Here is a 21,585-nt window from a genome sequence, read left to right on the forward strand (position 1 = left end):
ACACATACACAGAGAGAGACACACAGAGAGAGACAAACACAGCGAGAGAGAGACGCACAGAGAGGAGAGAGACACACAGAGGAAAGACACACACAGAGACACACAGAGAAACAACGCCTCTGTGACGAGGTATTTTTATAGAGAGAGAGGGGGGGGCAGAGAAATTAGCATGTCAATGAGAGCGGCAGGGGGAGAGAAATTGGAAGTTTTAGAAAAGAAACCAAGTAAAAACTTAGAAATGTAATGCAATGCAACACAGAGAGTCGGCTGACACAACCGTTAACACAACAGTAAACACTTTACCTGGTTGATTACGTTCTTTCAAAGATTGTTAAATATGAGTTGTGTGGAAATTCTCCCCGTAGAAGTGGTTCAAACTTGATTTGAAGCTTTCGTGACTGCAGGAATTACTCGGAGTATGTTCCATGGTTTTAAGAATAAGAAGATCTCTGTGTGTGTGTGCTCCACCGCGCGGAACCCGGCGCAAATTTCACGGCACCCACCACGGTGACGGCGTCGTTGAGCAGCGACTCCCCGAAGACGATGATGAAGAGCACCTCGTTGACGTGCACCTCCTCGAACACGGCGATCACCGCCACGGGGTCCACGGCCGCGATGAGGCTGCCAAAGAGCAGGTAGTCGAGCAGGTTCGCTCGCAGGGGGCCTGCGGCGTCGCAGCAGCACATGGCGCTCGCGTCAAACACGCAACAACACACGCGCCCGCACGCCCGTCAAGTCGATTTTAATTTTGTTTACGGCGAAGTTCTCGCTTAACGCTTATACATATATGTATGTTGAACTTCCTTCGCACCGTATCTAGCCAACCGTGCTCATTGGAGGTGCGGGGGGGGAACACACTAAACACAAAAAGCAGTTCTAAAGAAATTAGTTTTCAATCTAGGTTTATAAGTGGCTTCCTAATGTCGGAAGGAAGAGCGTTCCAGACGGCCACAGAAGCGCATCTGAAAGCGCGCGATGCGGTGAACGACTTTATTTGATGGCCAGCCAAAAGTAGCTGCAAGGATGACCAGAGTTCACTTCAAATAGCCTTCATGACCTGCATAGCGTGGGGAGGCCCTCATCCAGCAGTTCGTTGACCTACTAGGTGTACGCATACATGTACAAATCCACGTGAAAAGCAGCTGTCAATAAGTAGATCATCTAGCAGTAGAATGAGAATGGTAGCTGATGAGGATAAGGATTCAGTAGCATTTCAGCTTCACCAGACCCAGGAATGTCTACACCAATGCTGAAACTGAAACTATGTCTTATGAACAATAACATTTCACGTACAAATGTGTGAGATGTTAGGAAACTCGTCTTGAATCACTCATCTCAGCCTCCAACTAGGCGAGTCCAACCTCATATCGTTCCGCAGCACATCTTCACGACGTGCTGCCCTCCGCCCCCGCACCTCCGATGAGCAAAGTTGACTCCGTACGGTTCGAAAGGAGTTCGAAATACACACGTACAACTCCGCAAGCTCTCGCCCAAGATGCCCTCTGTCAATTCTGGCCCCAGACCCTGGCCGGGCCCTATGCAAAGTTCCGCGCAATGGCACAGGTTGCCGTGATTTTGAAGAGCTGATGTTGAATATTAAAGTAACGTTAATGATGTGGCTAACGGGGGGGGAAGGGGGGGGAACGTCGTCATCAGTGTGCACTACCCGCCATAACAAATGCATTAGAAACGCGGTCCTTACGCGGGAAATGTAGAACAAACGCTCAAAAGTGCACCAAGAAGCGTGGAGAGATGCACGCTTGGGATTGCGTGGAGAGACGGGAGAGTAAAACACATGGACCAGAGCACATGCGCAGGTTAATTGCGTACATTCATACCTCGATATACGACCGCTTTGGAATACGCCGAATTTGGTATACGTCGTGTTTTGACGAGAAAAAATTCTTGGGATACGACGTCTTGCTTGGGATACGACGCGCTTGCTAGAACTTATACGGGTCGGGATGAGTCACCACGTACCCGCGTAGGCCCCGTTCACGACTCCTCCCCTTCCTCACCACCATCCTCGTAGGCTATTAACTCCTCTCAGCAAGGTAAAGTGACGTAAAATGTTATTTTTATTTCATTTATTTATGCATTTATTTTTATTTATGTATGCATTTTACTAATAAGTAGTGTCTACATTATTTTATACAACCCCAATAATGTATAATATGCCATATAAAATATAATTTCTTATACTCTGGAACGGATTGTTTCCTTTCCCTTTATTTCTTATGGGAAAAATTTGTTTGGTATACGTCATTTTCGGCAAAAGTCCTACCTTCTGGAACGAATTAACGACGTATACCGATGTACCACTGTATTTCAATCAATTAAGACAAGTTGAGTGGACTTGGGTGGGACATTTAACTCGAAGGGTCGATGTCCGATGGGTCAAGGGGAGAAAAAAAAAACATTCGCAGTGGCTGCCGAGAAACGGAGCGCATCTGGGAACACGTCCGCCAAGCGGGTGCAGAGACGGAGCCAGCTCAAGGGGCGCGCACAGGCTCTGCGTGGATTATTGCATCGCAGGATCGCGAGAGGGGCTGCCTTTGAGTTCACCCCTCCCTGGTGACCCTGCCAGAGGACTCCGATTCCAGAATAAAAACACGGTGCCCTCCGATGGCACATTCCACCCCCGCCACCACCACCCCCAACATTGATCTTTAATGTCTCATCAATTTCCGCAACTGTTGCGGATTTAAATCGCGAGCCGAACATGGATTCCACCCAAAAGATTATCGAGTTACACCAGTGGTGTTGTGAGCTGGCTTCCGGACTGTGTGCCACATTGATTAACGACCTTTGCGGTGATCTGTGAGTGCTACAAAATGTTTGTTCATATCTCTGAAGACACCGTCATTTGCGTATAAGCACGGAATACTACGTATAAGAACTGAAAAATGCGAACTTTAATAAGTGCAGTTTAAGGCACGTACATACGTAGACCACACGGTGAATTACTATGGTTAACTAGGCGCCACGGTGGCGAGATGTTAACTAGCTCACCTGGTACACAGGAGGTCGCCTGGATATTTGGAGTTTGCATGTTCTGCCCACGGTTTTGTGGATTTTTCGCCACCTCCGGGTTTTCTCTCCACATTTACAAACATGCATTTCTAGTATTTGGTTGCGATAAATTTCCACGTGATGGGCCACTTCGTTGAGCTCTCATTTATGGCCAAGTCGATTCTGGAAAATGTGCGATATAGCTCAGCCGGCCTTACCTGGTAAAGAAAATAAACTAAAGAGTAAAAAATAGTTACTGACGGCTCTTCGGAGACCAGAGCAGCGAGTCCATATAGAGTTCCATCAGAAGAGGGCAGCATTTGCACGGAGCACCAGAAACAACGGGCCACAAGGGGGCCCAGGGGAGAGGAATCTGGGGGCGCATGATCCCAATGGGCCTCTGTGTCAGAGCGGTGTCAGAGCGGGAGCAGATGGGAGAAGGCAGAGAGGAGGTCATTTGGGAGCAGCGGTTAATTGGTTGTTTTTTCTTGCAGAGCTTTCCGTATCGACCGAGGTTCCACAAAATACTCAGGGGTGGTTAAAATTCGGCATTCACGCCTTGTGCGTACACACCTGCGTTCCCTGCATTCGGAATTGACGAAAAAATAATTTTGTACCACATCTGGAGACCCCCCTCCACCCCCCCACGCCCTCCGCATTTGCAGAGGTGAAGCGGTGAAGGAAGACCATTACAATAATTAACACTGTAATACTCAGCTAATTGAAAGCTATAGAAATCGAATTTGTTCTTTACGTTAAGTTTTTTTCAGAAGTGAATATAGTGTTAATTTAAATGAACACAGTGGGTTCATGTTATATTAATTGTATTGCAAATGGTTAACATCGCTGTAGAATTGTCGGAGATAATTATCGTTATGTATAACCAATCAGAAAAATATTTAGATTTGTTGAATTTCATTTTTGTATCGCATACCATCAGCAGCCATGGTCTATCTACTGGTGGATGAAGGCCATCGCCATCCCAAGTGGGTGAGGCCAGGTTCCATCTCAACACGTGGGCTGATCTCATCACTCTGTCTCTGTGGTGGCCGGCCACATCGCTCGTCTTACGCCACCTGCAGTGCCGGATTACACTGGTCAACACACTTTTTCTGGCACAAGGTATTCCAACGGTTTTAAGGTAATTTTGGGGTGCTGATTCCAAATCTGGCATCAGCTTTTGTCTATCACATCAGGTTTTTGAGATATCAAATATTGCATTTTCAATAAAAACTGCAAAAGAAAAATATTAAATAAATGTGGATATGTACATGACATTATATTATAAACACACTATCCTAAAAATGCAGCACCATATTTTAACACTAAAGCAGTCACTGACTCGCAACAACTTGCAATCATAAGTGACAGAGTTAATTTCGGGTAAAATCAATGAACATGGGGTATGCCGATAGCATAAAAATGAGATGTGATAGAGCAAATCTGAGATCAGATTTGGAATCAGCACCCTGAAATTAGTCTAAAACAGCTGCAAAAGTCCAGGCAGAAAAAAAGTTTTTGTTTTTGCTGACCAGTGTTATCTTAGTAGCAAAAGTAGCTACATATGCTATGGGCCCCGCACTTTCAAGGGCCCCACGCTAAATACTTTCAAGCTGTCATTTCCGTTTCAGTGATTCTGCACTTGCTCTATTACTATAGTATTATACCGCCTTCAAGTTTCATGAACGACTGGGTGTTTAAGGTTAGCGATTTGTCGTATTATCTGGCTGTATAGCAAATGAAAAAATACAATTACTTTCCTGTGCAAGTAAAAATTTTGTGTTTTAATATTTGTGTTTTATTTTTTTATTTAGGGCCCCTCTATAACATATGCTACAGACCCAACATTAGCTTAATCCGGTACTGGCCACCGGCTGTCATCCTTCTCAGCATTTCCTCTGTCCAGCCGTTCGCGGGCCTTAATGGTTGGTACGACGTCGCTAACTGGCGTTTGTTCCCCAATCCACGGGAATCATCTTTCCTTTAGCCACGTCTACAGGGTTGAGCACTATTCAGCTTTCGCTACATTTTATTTCGCGAATGTTGATGTGTTTTATCCATATGATATGCACTGAAGGCCAACGTTATTCTTCATGCACATTGGTAAGTTGCTTTTAACGATCAAATTAAGGTTTGCAAACACTCTCCATCCCACTAAAGTTTCCCTCTTTCTAATCATAATTTTGAACACTATCTGCCTTTATTAACTGCACAAAGTATACACGCTGCTGTGTTTTGCAATTGTCCCTCCCAACGTATATCTTAAATTAAACTTGCACAAAAGTGTACGTGACTTGTTTATTGTTATTTCTCTTCAACTACATTTTGTAGCCCTCCTTGTAAAATTATCCAATCATTCTATGCACTGTAGTTAATTTACATTGTTAGTTGTAAAGGCTATGTTGTCTGCGATGGTTCATAACCATTTGAAACACATTTATTCATCTTAATTGAATTCCAGAGTCTACCCACAACAGACGTGCCTTTTCTCATTTGCTCTGTGTCGTAGAAAGTGTGTGTGGCAATAAGTGTGAAGGCAAATGTTTTCTTTACAAGGCTGAAGGAGAATTCCTCAGTGGCCAAGCTGGAATGCTGCATTAGCATCGGCTGTATCGTCTGCGACAGACGCTTTTATCGCATGTCAATGAAATTCTTATTTGAGCCTTTGTCATGATTCCCATGGGGGTCACGTGTGCTGAAATCCCCACACAATTAGTCCGCTTGACTGTAGCCGTATACGACGCACAATAGCCCACCACCCCAAGGCATCATTTTTCACGAGCAGACAGTTGTGCCACCACTAACATTTGCTATTACAGTCACCTGCCTTGAGCCTTATTCCCTAATGAGTGCAAGAAAGAGCCTTGTAAACAACATCTGAACAGCGTAATGGCGCGACCGTGTGTACAATTAATGTAACTAACGGTGTTTCTCTCATCCAGCGAACGCACGAGTTTCGCACCGTGCGATGTACCACCTCTAAAAAATTAACCTGTAATAAAAATTATACGTTGAATTTCCCCAAATATAAGAATGTTCAGTTAGTGTACAGAGATGTGTGGACTCGAGAAACATTCCTCTAAAGTTGTGATAGAGATACAAATATCAGTCAGTCCTATATTTAAACCGTATGTACAGGACAAATCCCACATGGTTTAGCCACCCACACAGTAAATGCGGTATGTCTATTCCATTTTCTGGAAAAGTCAGCGTCCTTATTTGTTTAACATGTAGGCTTTCGCGACCAATATTCATAATAAAGGTTTTTGGGTTAGATCGCGTAAGTATAATGAACTTATTTGTGTTTTTTTTAAAATCACTGCAGAATATCCCAGACACCACGACATTGCTCCCTGTGTTTGTCAGCCATTCATTCATGTGATATGCAGCACGACTCACAACCTCCTCTATATACCAAAAAAAACAGGGACCGTCATGTCTCCGTGATATCCCCCTCCATCTGGAACGCCATCCCACTGCATATTCGCAGCACCATTAAATCTACACCGACGTTTAAGAGATGCTTAAAGCCCCACCACCCTCTCTCTCTCTCCCTCGCCTGGCTTTCGAGCGAAACTGAGCTTGGCTTCACGCCGAACAGAGTCAAAAGTGATTTATGTCGTAGAAATATTGCGCGCGCTATACATTGCATTACCATTATTAATGTGCAAAGCTAGAGTACCCGTGCCATATAGAAATCATAGTTAAAATGTGTCGTTCACTTGTGGTGGGCCTCTTGGTGACAAGAGGCTCCAGCCCAATATCTGCCAATGTTTCACTGCACGCTCCGAAGAGGACACACTGGAGTCAGTCACTTCCATTTTAAATTCCAAGTACCCAGATGGCCATCACTGTTAATGAAATCCCGTACTGTATTACGGCAGTGACGTTCTACATGGTTCACGCTGCTGATGGAAGTCAAGCAGGCGTGTCATAGAACAGCAAATAGAGTACCACGTGATGTAAAAACATATAAATGCAATGTCTTCGTATCTTTATTATGCTAAACAAAGAGAAAGTTGCTGCCCTGCAATTTCTTGCTCACGCTACTGCTGGCAGAAGGGCCCTCCACTGGAGGGAGCTAAAGACAGCCTCTTTGTCCTGCCGTTCGACTGACTGACAGATAATTCCCTGTCCATTATTACATTCTAACTTTAGAGGAAAAAATAATGACTTTGCACAATTTAACTTAATCGTAGACTCTTGGATTCGTGACGAATCCAATTGTTGTTGCTTTCAAACGGCACGGCCTGGCTGTGGGGTTAACCCTCTGGTGACCCTGTCAGAGGACTCTGATTCCAAAATAAAAACGCGGTGCCCTTTGATGGCCCTGAACATTGATCTTCAATGTCTCATCAATCTCCGCAACTGGGTTGACCACTCTGTTATGCATGAAATCGTGAACTGGACAGAGGCCATCAGAGCTTGGCGCACACGAGAATCTGTCAAAATCTAAAAGCAATGTTCATTTTTCTGCCAGTTTTGCCCCAAGGATCTCTGTGTTCTGACACAAATATTATCCCCCTAAGCCACCACTACATGTTGCCTTTGTCACCTAAGTCTTATAATGATAAATCCGTATGTACCTCATAATTCATATTGGTGCAACACTCGTAAATATCATCCTCATTGGGCACACCTACATGCCCAGCCCTCTTAGTCAACCCCCTGATGGATGAGGGCCCCTGCGTGCCGCGCAGGCCATGGTGATTGTTTGGGTCACTACGAGTTGGTTAAGGTGGAGCACAGATGTGGTAGCATAGAAGTACAATACAGCAGTGTATGCTGCTACACTCCCCTCCGCTGCCGACAAAGTATCCCCACATCAGCCTATAATGTCGTGTTTGCAGGGTGGCCACCCATCCAATAACTATCCAGGCTTACTCCTGCTCAGCTCGCGAGGTCAGATGCAATTAGGTGCATTCCAGGTGATTTGGTCCTTGTTCTGCACAAGCTATATGAAAGCAAGCATAAAAGATTCAGACGCTATTTCAATTATACCATCATGATAAATAAGTGTTAAACTTCGATTTAAAGCTTTCGTGACTGCAGGGATTCATCTTCTTGGTTCTTTCGGTAAAGTCACGTAGAAGGGAAGTAATAAAATAATAAAAATAAAACATAATAAAATAACTCTCACGACGTTTCGGCTACAACGCAAGCAGCCGTCTTCAGGTGAAGAATGAGACACTGCCAAGCTTGGAGCTTATATATAAGCTGGGTTGGAGGTGGAAGAAGAGCGCCTTAACAAAAGAATGTGCATATCAAGAGGGATTTTATCATATTAATGGGAAATGCGTAGGAGGTGGGCGGGGGGGTTTCAAAGTCATATTATGCCCATGCATTATGCAGGATCAGCAGCACCAAAGGGAGGGGGCAGGGGGTAGCATTAACAAAGGGAGGGAATGTTAATAGTATGTACAAGCAATAAAACATGTCAATGGGAGAGCGGCGGTGCGAGACCCGCATTGCTTGCGTTGTAGCCGAAACGTCGTGAGAATTATTTTATTATGTTTTATTTGTATTATTTTATTACTTCCCTTCTACGTGACTTTACCGAAAGAACCAAGAAGTGGTAAACTGTCCAACACGAGGATTATTCGTATCAGTTGCACTTGTTAGGTATTGTCATTCGTTCATTATTTTAAGGATGTATATGAATGGTGGGGCAGACCCAACTATGAACGCGGCTACCCAAGTACAATTCTCAGCCGTGGCTAACATTGGTTGCGAGTGATATCAGAATCAAGTCCTGGGCCGCCTCTTCGCCATGCAGCCCTACAAGTAGTCGTCCATAAACTTGTGTTTGTACAGCCGAGTACCACATCTAATTGCCCTGCAAATGAGTGTCTACCGTAAGTGATGGCCCCTTCTTCGCGTGGCTCACCAACCCACCTACAAGTATCTGTCGGATACTGACATTTTAATGATGAAAAATTGCATTGAGGAGCACTCACATGTTTGATATTTTGCACTGCACTCTGAAACTGGATAATTTAGTGATATCAAAACAGAGCATACACTGACCACCATGACGAAGTATGGTTGAACAGCTCCCACGAATGACACAGCAATAGGAAAGCCTATTTATTTATTTGATTTATATAAGTATTGCTTTCCCGTGGGCTCCGGTTTCATCCCACATGTCAACATGAATTGGCCAATAGCACCTTAATATATACTGTAGAGAAATATGGCATATTTCTTTCCATGTTTGATTTTCTTTATGCGTTAAATTTTCGACAACATTTAATTAACTCGTTTAATATATCCTCAATTATAACCAACATGTTAAATAATTTTTAAGAATAAAAAATATTACAATTAGTTTCACACATTAAAATAACTGATACATCACAGGATTGATTACTGAAAATTTTAAGTAATGTATATTTAATGATCGAGGTCACATTAAATCAACAGGTATTAAACATCTTAGATTATCATAGATTATAAAAACATATATGTCAATTTGTGCCCACTCAATAGACAACATATAAAATACACTGCTAATATCACCTCTGCTCAATTCTGCTTGGACAGCGAGTGCTATGAATTTCTGTGCTCTTGGCAGCCACAAAGCCACTTTCTCTCCACAGCTTAGGATGTAATCTTCGTAGAGGCACGGTGTGTGTGGGTATGGGAAAGAAAATTCCTTCAAAGAAGACGCATTCGGCCGTGTCAATGCTTAAAGAACGTTCGTTTTGCCAAATACATTTAATACGATGACAGTTCCTTGCTTGCGATTGCTTAGTTATGTAATGCTGGCTGACGGTAGTAATGTAGGCCCACGTTTACAGCCTGTGTGCCTGAAATTTTACCCGGGATTGTAGTGGCCTGCTCGGCTGACTGCAGTCTCTTACCCCCCCCCAACCCCTCATTCACTCTCCATGGACATAGCAATATATGTAATTATTGATAATGATGTTGTCAAAAATTTAAAAAGTAATTAAATATGTTGTAAATAATTGACGATATATTAAAAGAGTCTATTAAATACATTGTTGATAAAATCTAACACGTATAAAGAATACAGCATTGCAACAATATATCATGCAACAGAGGATCGCAGAGCTTGGGCAAATGTTGGCACGGGAGCATCGCGCGACTGCTGCCCTTCCCGCTCATCTGTGGTTCTTCCTCGCGCCTCTGAGCCATTCTCTCCACACGAGAGGGAACAAATACTGTGTGGCACATTACTCTTTGAAATGTATTATTAATTCACAAAGGGCTGTATGTATGTTGAACTTCTGTCGCACGGTGCGTAGCCAACCGTGCTATTCAGAGGCGTGGGGGCAAGGACAATAAACTAAACACGATAAAAAAAACCTCTATTATGGACAAAAATCAGTTCTAAAGAAATTAGTTTTCAGTCTAGATTTGAAAGTGCATAGCTGCAGTGGCTTCCTAATATCGGAGGGAAGGGCGTTCCAGAAGAGCGTCTGAAAGCGCGATGCGGTGGCCGTCTTTGCTCAATGGCCAAAAAATAGCCGCTGCTGCGAGGACGACCAGAGGAGTTCGCGTGAAGGTTTTAACAAAAATTATCTCATTCCAGATTTGAAGCTTTCGTGACTGCAAGGATTCATACTCTTAGGTTTTTTCGGTAAAGTCACGTAGGTAAAGTCACGTAGGTAAAAAATGTAATTAAAAGTTAATAAAAGTAATAATGGAAATAAAATAAAATAATAAATCACGACGTTTCGGAGGCAACACAAGTCTCCGTCATCAGGTGGGACCGTCACAGCTAAAATTACTGCATCAAGTGACACATATTTGTACCATATTATTTGACAGGTACTTTTCTACTTTACCGAGTGTTGACATCCCCAGCGTTTAACAGTACTGCTTTTTTGTATTTGGATTCTGAACCAACATCGGTTTAGGTCGAGGTACACCGATTGTTTTCTTGCACAGGTCGACGTTGACCAATTTCTCTTGTAGCCCCGCCCACCACCCCCACGTTCCATTCCCTGGTTACCACATTCAGATAAGCCCCTCCTCCCTTAACTTGTATTTAAGGGCTGGTCTTTTGGAATTTTCCTCAATTGATGCAGTAATTTTAGCTGAGACGGTCCCACCTGATGACGGAGACTTGTGTTGCCTCCGAAACGTCGTGATTTATTATTTTATTTCCATTATTACTTTTATTAAAAATTATCTCCCACGCTGCGAATTGCCCAGCGGGTGCGCGCGTGCGTGCGTGTGCGCGCGCGTGCGTGCAGGACTCCCCGTCGTCTCACCCAGAGCCCCCACGAGGTGAGCGCCGTACAGCGAGAGGCCCGTTGCGGCCGCGTTCCACAGGGTGCCCACCACGGCGTACACCAGGATGGTGCCCAGGTTGTCGAACAGCAGCCGGTTGGGCATGGTGTAGCTGGCGTCAAGCACGATGGGCGGCAGCAGGTAGAAGAAGAAGGCGGTGGGCGTGAGCGTGAACTCGGCGTAGCGGCTGGAGCCCCACACCACTCCGCCCAGGACAATGCCCAGCACGATGAGCAGGCAGCTCTCCGGGACCACCGAGGTCACTCTGCTGGACAGGTGGAAGGCTGGCGACGACACGAAAGAGGGTCATTCGCGCAGGACAGTCGAGGGACCGACACGGGAGGATTTCTCCACAACTCTGGCGGTCGCCCGATGAGGCTGATTGGTGCACTCACCGGCGAAATGTCACGAATTGCAAACGCTATGGGGTTTACTCTCCAACGCACCGGTGTGCTGAACTACCAACATGGTTTGTTTACGTTACAAACACAACTAATTGGCTGTGCTGGGTAGTGGCGGGTTTAACAACACATTATTTAACCCAAAGAAAACTCAATTAGGGATAGTATTTGTCGCGAAACCCTACTAAATCGTCGAGAGGGTTGCAGCTGGCTACTTTCACATGGTGCAGACTCGTTGCCAATGCAGCATGATTGTTGGGTTTTTGTTTGTTTTTAAACTGCAGTTGTTGAGCCCAGGATCAAAAAAAGAACCCAAACTCCAAGCGGCCAGCAAACAAACGGCACTGCTAAAGGTGTAACAGATAACAATAAACACGCATTTCGAACTCAGCGAGGTTATACAGACGTGGAATAAGAGGTGGGAGGAATTTAGACTTAAAACTTTCGTGACTGCAGGAGTTCACGTACGTGACTTTACCGAAAGAACCAAGAATATGTCGGAGGAAATGGCGAAGATGAAGCATGAGGAACTAAGCGGAGAGCGATATACATTCTTTGATCTGCATAGGGGCATTCAACTTAGTGTGGTTAAGAGGAAGCGGTCAGTCTGGTCGACAGAGTTCTAACCATGGGTGGAGGAATCAATGACGGAAGTTCATTGGGAGAGTAATCGTGGTGGTAATGGTATAAGAGTGATAAGGAGACAACTCACTTCTGATGAGCGAGTGACCGATGTGAATCGGTGAGTGATGGATCAACCATCCTTTCAAGTAGACTGAGGGAGGAACTGGGTGCTTCACCCAAGATATGACAACTTTATCGATTATAGTAACCCAATGCAATGTACTTGTTCTTCTAGGATGTGTACTTTTCTAGCATATCCCACTGCCCTGAGGCTTTCATTATGAAGTGAAATCCCTCCTATCCACGATTACATAGGGAAGGAGCTTTCGGCTGATCCTATGATCCATGCCTATATATGGAAATAACTCCTGTTCGGAAAATAAATCAAAGAAAAATGCGAATATTATATCTTGACTTGCCATGAACATGTGGATAATATATTTAAAAATGCAATGCTTCCTGGAGACCCCTAGTGGGTGCGCCCACAGATAAACACAGATAACAATTCAAGAGCAGGATAAACCATCGTCATTATAAAACGTAAATATGAATGTATAAGCATCGTCCTTAAAAAAAATATACCAATTATCGTGGCCTCGTTGCTCAGGGGATCAGAGAACTGAGCCGGCACTGCTGAGATCCTCGTTTGAAACGTAGCTTTCAGCCACCCGCGATTAAACCTCAAGTCTAGCGAGTTGGCGGTCTCAGCCTGGTCAACAATCACTGCAACAAAAAATGACGTTAAGTTTTGTTTTCTTTATTCACATTATTTGTTCAAATTCCAGCTGGAACATAATCATAATCAATGTTTTTGGGTTAGATCGCGTTATTTATAAATGTGTCGTAACCCTCCACCACCCGACACGGCCAATCAGCAAAAAAGTCTCACGTTGACAAAAGACAAATAGTTCACTGCTTTAGCCCACCGGTGATTATGCATAACATTGGTCGCGAAAGCCTACGTGTTAAACTCCAGCTGGAGCAATAAAAATATCAGTTTGAATGTGATGCGCCAGCCTGACAGCAGAATGTGTAAAAGTGTGCTCCCTCGTGGCATAATAAAAACACAACTTGAAGTGTTTTGGCGCCGCGTTGGTGAGATGTTAACTACCTCGCTTGGTATGCAGGGGGTCGTGGGTTCGGTCACGGCCCTTTGCATGTTCTCCCCGTGTTCGCGTGTATTTTTTTCCGCGTCCTCCGGTTTTCCCTCAACATTTAGAATCAACATACGTTTATAGTATTTGGCTGCTGTACATTTCCACGTGATAAGCCACTTAATTGAGTTATCATTTGTGCCCAGGTCGCTTCTGAAAACGAGCTTTATGGCTCAGTGGGCCTTACATGGTCAAATTTAAATAGTTGTTTTTGGAAACAAGTTTCGCAAGAATATAATTTGTGCAGTCATTCCCGAACGCACAAGTAATATTCAGACAAATCAGACTCAATTTACTGCAATTTACTGCAATTCAGTCCCTCAAAGGGCGCGATTCACCCAGGCTCTGCACACGCGAACCATAAGGGCAAATATTGATTAAATGTTTGCAGTTGCTGCATGTCATTATCACCTTCAGCAACACAATGCAACCTCTAGACCACTAGAGGCCAACAATTCAAAACAAGCTTGAGGCATTTCATTTCAGATTTCTTCCCCAAGAACTTTAGGAACCGAATTTGTTCTGATCAATGTTTCCAAGCTTTTCATTTTCACGTGATGCTATAATACACATTGCTTTCTTTTTTACAACTGGATTGCTGATTGAACCTCACCTCAATGACCTTCCAATCCAGCGTTTCCCATCACTGTAGATTATGTTCAACAGTAGTGTTAGTTTAGGATTTGCACTGTAAGCTCTTACATATGAAGCCCAAAATAATGCTATTCATACAGTCATTATCAGGTGTATTTTTATTCTCTTTCAAATGTCCACATGCTTTGTGGAATAAGACTGTACACGCATCGCCAATATTTGTTTACAATGTGATTTAACGCGATCCATTTCATCAATTACAGGATAGGTTTTCAATAAGGGAAGTAATTTTGAATAGAAACGCATTAAACCCCATGCAGTGTTGAAGAGAAACGCATTAAACCCCATGCAGTGTCTCAACCAGAGAACAGTCAATGGATTTTGAGATTTATGTTGTCCGTTTAAAAAAAAGATTATTCTTAGTCAATGATGATCAGCCTTTACATTGTCCTGACTTTACCTCCACTACAAGGTCAATGTGATCAGATAATTACAGTGCAGTTGTTAAACATGTGTGGAGACTATTTCTCATACATACATACATACGTACATATGTACTCACAATGCTCCTCTACATACGTACATATGTACATATGTAGAGGAGCATTGTGAGTAACCAATGAGGGGGCGAACAGAATGGGGAGCTGGTTGACAGTCAAAGATGACGTAACGGGACGGGTTGTGCAAGGGGCTTCAGAGAGCACCTTCGGGAACAAAGGCGGGGCCGAGAAAGGGGGAGGAGCCGCCAAGGGGTTCTTAAGGGAGACCACGTGACGAAGGCGTGGTCGTGGTGGGGAGCCAGGGTAAGGATCGGCTGCAGAGGATCTCTCTCTCCTAGTCGCGGGGTGGTGTTGGCTGAACCCCCGCTCCGGGCAAACGAGTGAGCGAGCCAAGGGGATAGCCGAGGGTAGGGTCCGTAGGTAATCAGTAAAGGGTCGGCTGGAAGAGAGAGCCCAAGGGTAGCCGAGAGTAGGACCCAAATAGTATTCAGTGTCTGGGGTAAAGGACCGAGATAGAGTGCACCGACACTGGTGTGAGTGTAGGATGTCGACTGTGACAGTGATTTAATAAACGGCAACAGCCGTTTATTAAATGTGATTCGGTGAGTAAATCGATTGTTCCTCGTCTCCGCGTGGTTCTACTGCACAACACATGTTCGATGGCTTCACAACTCTCAAAATAGTCTAGCAGTATTTCCTAATTTACATACCATAACATGCTACATATGTGCTGCATGACACACACACACACGTGGTCATGGGTCTGTTATTTTTGGAAACTTTTTTTTCCTTCTCAGCGTTTTTCCAGTTGTACTGATGGCGTGATGACAAGAGACAACGTTGTCCATTAGGAACGGTCCTCAGGCAGTAAATCACCTTGTGTTAGAGAACGGCCTATGCAAGGTTACATCTAGACATGTCGCAATTAGTGAATTACAATAGATTTATTCACCAAATCACATCACATGCATGAGGCTCGATTATATGATTTGTGCAAAAGTATACAAAATGTTACCTTGAGGCCTAATCGCATGAACGAGACCGAACAACGCCGAACATATGACACAGATTATACAAATTAAACGGTACGAATAAGCCAGATTGAGATAGATGGAGCAAGACACACTGCAAACGGAGAAGTACAATGCAAATGGGACAAAAAATAATCAATTCTGGAATTAATTCCTGGTGCACGAATTGTGAAGGTTCCACTCATACTCTATCACAAAACTTCTTCTAAATTTCCCTTAACGTGACCTCCTTATTGACTATCACCAGCACACCAAGACCCCACTGGAACTTCGGATGGGCTAATTGGCCTGATTTTTTGGCTGCTGTGGAAAAGAACATCCACCACATCTCCACGGACCCTGAAAAGTTTGAGCAGTTCATCATGCTCGTGAATAAAATCTCCAGGGATGCGATTCTGCAGGGCTATCGGAGGTCGTACATCCCCAGCTGGATTCCGGAAAGCTAAAATCTTCTCCGAGAACATAAAGCAACAGTCCTTTTGCAGTCGTTAGATTCTGCCAGACGAGCAAAGTGGGCAGCATTGATGGAGTCTTTTGATTTCACGCACTCCAGCCGCAGGGCATGGGGATAACTGTGAAACCTCGGTAGAGTGGCACACTCAGAAAACCGGAATCCAAAGGCAACTGCTAATGGAATAGCGATGCAGCTTCTCGGCAATGCAAAAACAATCGGAAGTTCAAACCAAGAACGCTCTCCACCACCAGAAGAAATAGGCACCGTACTGGCGGTAATAAAGACAGGTAATACACACAATGGGCAGGAAGGACAAGATCAAAGGGCTCACATAATGCGCATGCATAATGTACGTTGACTCAGTAATGACCCCCCCACTTGGCGCAAGAGCGCAGAAGTGTGGTCACCACATCTACGCATCTATATAAGGAACGAAACAGGCGGACTTCTCCACAAATCTGGCTGTCGCCTGATGAAGCTAGTTGTAATTACTGACGAAACGTCGTACTCAGATTGTAAATGTTGTAGCTTGGCTTTCCAACACACCGGTGTGCTGTACTAGTGACGAATTAGCATGTTTTGTTTATGTGACAACCCTTTCTAGTTGGCTGTGTCGAGTGGTGACGGGTTTTAACTACATATATTTACACGATCTAACCCAAAAAAACTCTTATGAAAGGCAGGTAAAGCCGCAGGAATAGATAGGATTTACCCGGAATTCCTAAAACACCTCGGCAGCAAAGGAAGAACCTGACTGGCGAAACTTTTTTTTTAAATCATTGCCACCAGCAAGCAACCAAGACTTAAGAAAATCAAAAGTTATTGCTCTCCTCAAGCGAGGAAAACCTGCTAATGACCTGCACAGTTACAGGCCAATATCTCGTCTTCGTACAGCTCACAAGCATGTGGAGTGAGTACTGATAGGTCGACTTAATCCTCTCTTTGAAGCCACCATACCACCTGAGCAGGCAGGTTTTTGGCCACGACAAATCTGTTGTGAACAGGTCATCGCCTTGATATCACACATGGAAGCCGGCTTTCAGCATAAACAGAAAACAACAGATGCTTTCATAGACTTGTCTTTTGCATACAACACGCTCTGGCGTCGAGGACTACTGTTTAAACTCGCCAACACCATCAATTAAAAAACTGGTTTGCCTCATCAGTGACCAACAATTTCGCGTCCATCTCGGAAACCAGGTCAGCCGCCAACGAACTCTACAAAATAGCCAACAATGTTGAATCTTTACACAAGCAACATGCCGACCACATTAAGCTGCAAGTTAATTTACGCAGACGATCCAGCACTGGCCATCCAAGCGACGACACTCAGTGCAGCTCAAAACATCTTGAACACTGACCTAAAAAAATTGGAAGGTTATTTCTACTACTCAGTGTTCCATCTCAACAACGTGGAGGCAGAAAGTACGCTGAAGCATCGAGTTTTGTGGTAAAACCATCACCCATGACCCACTCCCGAAATACCTTGGAGTGGTACTCGATTGAAGTCTCACTTTCAGGCAACACATTAAACACTTGAGCAACAAGATAAAAACCCACACAAACATCCATAAACTGGCTGGAACTAGTTGGGGCTGTGATGCGCGAACACTATGGACTGCCACGCTCGCCCTCGTGTATTCGACAGGGAGAGTATTGCTCACCTGTGTGGGGATGCAGCGCTCAGACTCGAGTTATCGACACACAACAATCTTAGGTACACTGAAGTCGACGCTGACCCAGTGGCTCCCAGGGCTCACCCAACATCGCCCCGCCGCAACTCCGTTGTGAAACTGCGGCCATCCGGGAGTACCAAAAAACTATTGTCAACCCCAGCACCTTCCGATCCATCGGGACATAAACCCAGTGTCACCTGTTCACCCAAAATCATGCCACCCCTTCTGGATGACAGCAGCCTCACCCCTATGCCACAAATACAAATGAAGGCGAAAGATGTGTAATAACAGCCATAGAGGGTTCACGTGGGGATTGGCTTGCCGGTCCCGCTTTGTAGCCAATAAGGGATGAGCCAGGGAGCATGGCCTCGGCGTGATCACGGCATGTTAGCAGGGGTGATTGGCCTGGCCAATCGGGGCCTCAGCTAATGGGGAGCCGGATCAGAGGCGTGGTCCCGGGATTGACAGGGAACCATCGGGAACGGGCAACGCTGTCTATGGAGGATTGGCGTGGGGGTACCACGTGACGAAGGGATTAAGAGAGAGAGAGAGAGCAGTCGGGAGCAGACTTGGGAACGAGAAGAGCAGGAGTCACGCGCGTACGGGGGCTCTGGGTGCCACGTGCGCGGTGGGGACTTGGCGGGAAGTCTGCCCTCTCTCCGTTGTCTGTCAGCAACGGGGAGTGTGTGAAGTGTAACTGTGGAAGTTGAAAATAAAAAGGACTGATTCCGGAAGCCGTCTCAAGAAGGTTTATTACAGATGTAAGCAAGTCTGGACTGCGGCTGATGTCAAAAATAAACATCTCATACAGCGACCCTACCGTTGAACCTCCCGGTTTCAACCTTCCACGCCGCCAATGGTCGACCATCAACCGAATCAGGACCATGGCCATGTGGCCGATACGGCCACCTGATGCACAAATGACACATCAAAGATTCGGTGGCCTGCGAGTGCGACCACGAATCCCAAACCATTGACCACATCGTAAACACTCAGCTGCTGCCGTCTTCACTCCTTTAAAGGAGGAATGAATGAGAGCCACTCTGTAAATCCATACGAAAGAAGAAGATTGACTACCACATGGCATGGCAGTAGAAACAAACATTGTATTTTGTTATTCTATTCTTTTTTGGTGCTCTGCATTAACAGCAAGTCCTCGGCTGTTGCTGTTCGCATCCTCTGTTTTTATTCACATATCTGGATTTTTTTTCTTGGAAATAAAGTGAAAAAACAACATATCCAATTTTTTTTGCACAGTTGTTGGTGACCGTAATTTAGCACACTGCATTTGAGAACACAACATCATTATGCATGGCTATCTCAAACCAAGTCCAGAAATTCAGCATCTCAGTGGTGCAAGGTGAAAACACTCTTGGTCTACATTTGAACGTGATAGATCTATTGGTTTGCATAACAGCTGATTGTGTCAAAAAAGGTACATTTATATGAAATGTTACAACGACTAGGAATAGTTTTTTTCTATAATGCCTGGTTGTATTTATTAGGATTCATGTATTAATTGACTTTAAAATACTAAAAAAATACTTTCACTGTGTGTTTTTTTATCTTACGGTTTGTGGAGGAATGTTTTGCAGATCTTCATAGCAAATGAAAAAAAAATCCCAGGAATAAGACCACTTCTCAGATGAAGAGGACGTTCTAGTTATCAATTTTGAAGAAGTCAACTATTGTTCTGCCCCACGGCAGATATGGGGGTGTGTTTACATAGGAACTTCCTGATATGATGGTGTTGAGTTTGGTCACGTGACCAGGAAGTTACGAGTTAAGGGTCTCGAAGCCACGAGGCACGACAAGGGTGTCAGCCATTACATAGAGTACAACATGGAAGCACAATTAGCGTCTCAATGAAGACGGGTGCATCTGTTCTATGTGGGACTTTAAGAATAATTGTCTGTAAGTTCGTTTATATTCTTATGAAACTGGGAATGCTGTTATAATGTTAGGATTGCCGTTATAATGCTGTAAATGCCTTTAGAATGCTGTTAAATTGTTACAATAAATATGAGGCCTAGTAAACAACAAAGCCTGCCACTTGCATTATTGTGAATGTTATTTGTAGTTGGATAAGTCAAGCCAGACTTGTGCCCATGTAACTTTAATTGGTTCTTGAGAGCAAAGATCAAGAAGTATCTCATCTACAGTTCAGTGTTATGTGCAGCGCTGTACATTTGGGCAGCAGTATGGTGATTACACAAAGTGACCTTATTTAACACAGAAGCTTATTCTCTTTTTGTATAGCTATTCAGTGCTATTCAGCCTAGTCCATCCAGGACCTATTATTGAGATTCATGTTATCTAAGACGATGTAATGATGCTGCAGTGTTCATTCATTGTAATGATATTGCAAGTATTAACAGATGCTGTATTTTGTGCTGTGTTTTTCCATCAGGTTTACCTTGTTCTATTTGTAGTGACATCGGGGATGTCACTGTATGGTACCGGCCTGAGAGGGCCGTGGTGTGCGATGCACTGTCATCGCGTACAACCCGTGGGCAGGTGTGGTACCAGCCCAAGCGGAGCTTGGTGAGCGCTGGGATAGCACGGGCACCACGTATAGCGTGTAGTGCGAACTCCCACTAGAGGGAGTGGGAGAGTGTCAGCCCAGGGGCAGGGTTGCCCCGGGCCATGGCACTCTAGTTGACCCCGTAGACACGTGATCCGGAGTGTCCGTCAGAGAGGCCCCCAGGTGGGAGGGCTAGGGGTGATCACGTGTCCGGGGAGAGCTCTCAAGAGGAATCGAGAGGGAGCTAGAACGCTCAAGAAGTTGGGCGGGGCCAAGGGTGGAGGGGTCCCGACCCGAGGGGGATATAAGGTGGGTCCCTGAGAGGGACCAGGGTTGCTGCATTCCACAAGCTCGAAGCTCTACGTCCTACAAGCTAGAAGCTCTACAGGCATCAACACGTGGCCGGGACCCGAGTGAGGGTCAGACCCTTCGTAGCTGTAACTCCTCCGTATAAGGTAGTTAGCTGGGTGGCCACCACCCTAGGCTGTATCTGGTGAAGGGGCAGTTACCCCTTTGTGTTACGTGTTGATGTTACAAATAAATGTGTTGCCTCTAAAGAACGTCTGCGACTTAGTTGGAATCACTACATATTCATTAAATACGGTGGAGTCGGATGTTCACCCTGGCTCTGAAAGTTTATTGAATGCGAGGTTAGCTACTCGGATAGTCGTGCAACGCAGTGCCACAGCAAATCTCTCGCCTACTTCAGCAGTTTTTTTCTTGCGGTCGTTGTCCCACCTGATGACGATTGCTTGTGTTGCGATTGAAACGTCGTGATCTATTATTTTTATATCTATGTGACTTTACCGAAAGAACTAAAGAGTATGGATTCCTACAGTCACGAAAGCTTCAAATCAAGAATGAGATGTTATATAAAGCACTGTTTGAGTTACTGAGGCATTTAAGCACTATGTATATGGAAAGATTATTATTATCAGAAATAACGTCATTAACAAAGAACATTGAATCAAAACGAAAAAGTGAGCCAGGTAGCACGAAGAGATGCATATGTGCAATTACATTGAGAGACGGTAAGAATACCGCATGGATTACAGAACACATGCGTTTGACCGTTAAGAGGGGTAAATGGGCTTGGGCCAGTGCACGTCACTGCGAGGGATGACAGTTGGTAGTCGGTTGGTAGTCAAGACTTAACGACGGAGTGACGGCCCAGGGAGGGGGGCGCACCTGAAATGGAGCAATAGTATCAGTTTGTGTGCGGATGTTGGGTGATTGCATTGAATGGGAGACAAAGCTTTCAGTAGTCAGGCACCTCGTTCGTGGAATGCCTTGCCCCCAGACCGTTAGGGACGTTCCATCAGTCGAGGTTTTCAAGGCCTCGTCCAAAAGCACATT

The 21,585-nt window shown here is 44.8% G+C and overlaps 1 protein-coding gene across 2 annotated transcripts in view; it reads right to left on the reverse strand.

Moving 5' to 3' along the window:
• Positions 1–21,585, reverse strand: part of LOC144936907 (sodium/hydrogen exchanger 3-like) — a 127,416-nt gene that overhangs the window by 101,581 nt on the left and 4,250 nt on the right. For both annotated transcript variants that reach the window (XM_078864122.1, XM_078864121.1), the window contains exons 2-3: positions 11,253–11,555; positions 504–664 (exon numbers count right to left, since the gene is read on the reverse strand). In XM_078864122.1, the coding sequence (XP_078720248.1) occupies positions 504–664; positions 11,253–11,555 (464 nt within the window). The remainder of the gene's footprint in view (positions 1–503; positions 665–11,252; positions 11,556–21,585) is intronic.

Source organism: Lampetra fluviatilis, chromosome 17 (genome assembly GCF_964198595.1).
Source record: "Lampetra fluviatilis chromosome 17, kcLamFluv1.1, whole genome shotgun sequence".
NCBI classification, from domain to species: Eukaryota; Metazoa; Chordata; class Hyperoartia; order Petromyzontiformes; family Petromyzontidae; genus Lampetra; species Lampetra fluviatilis.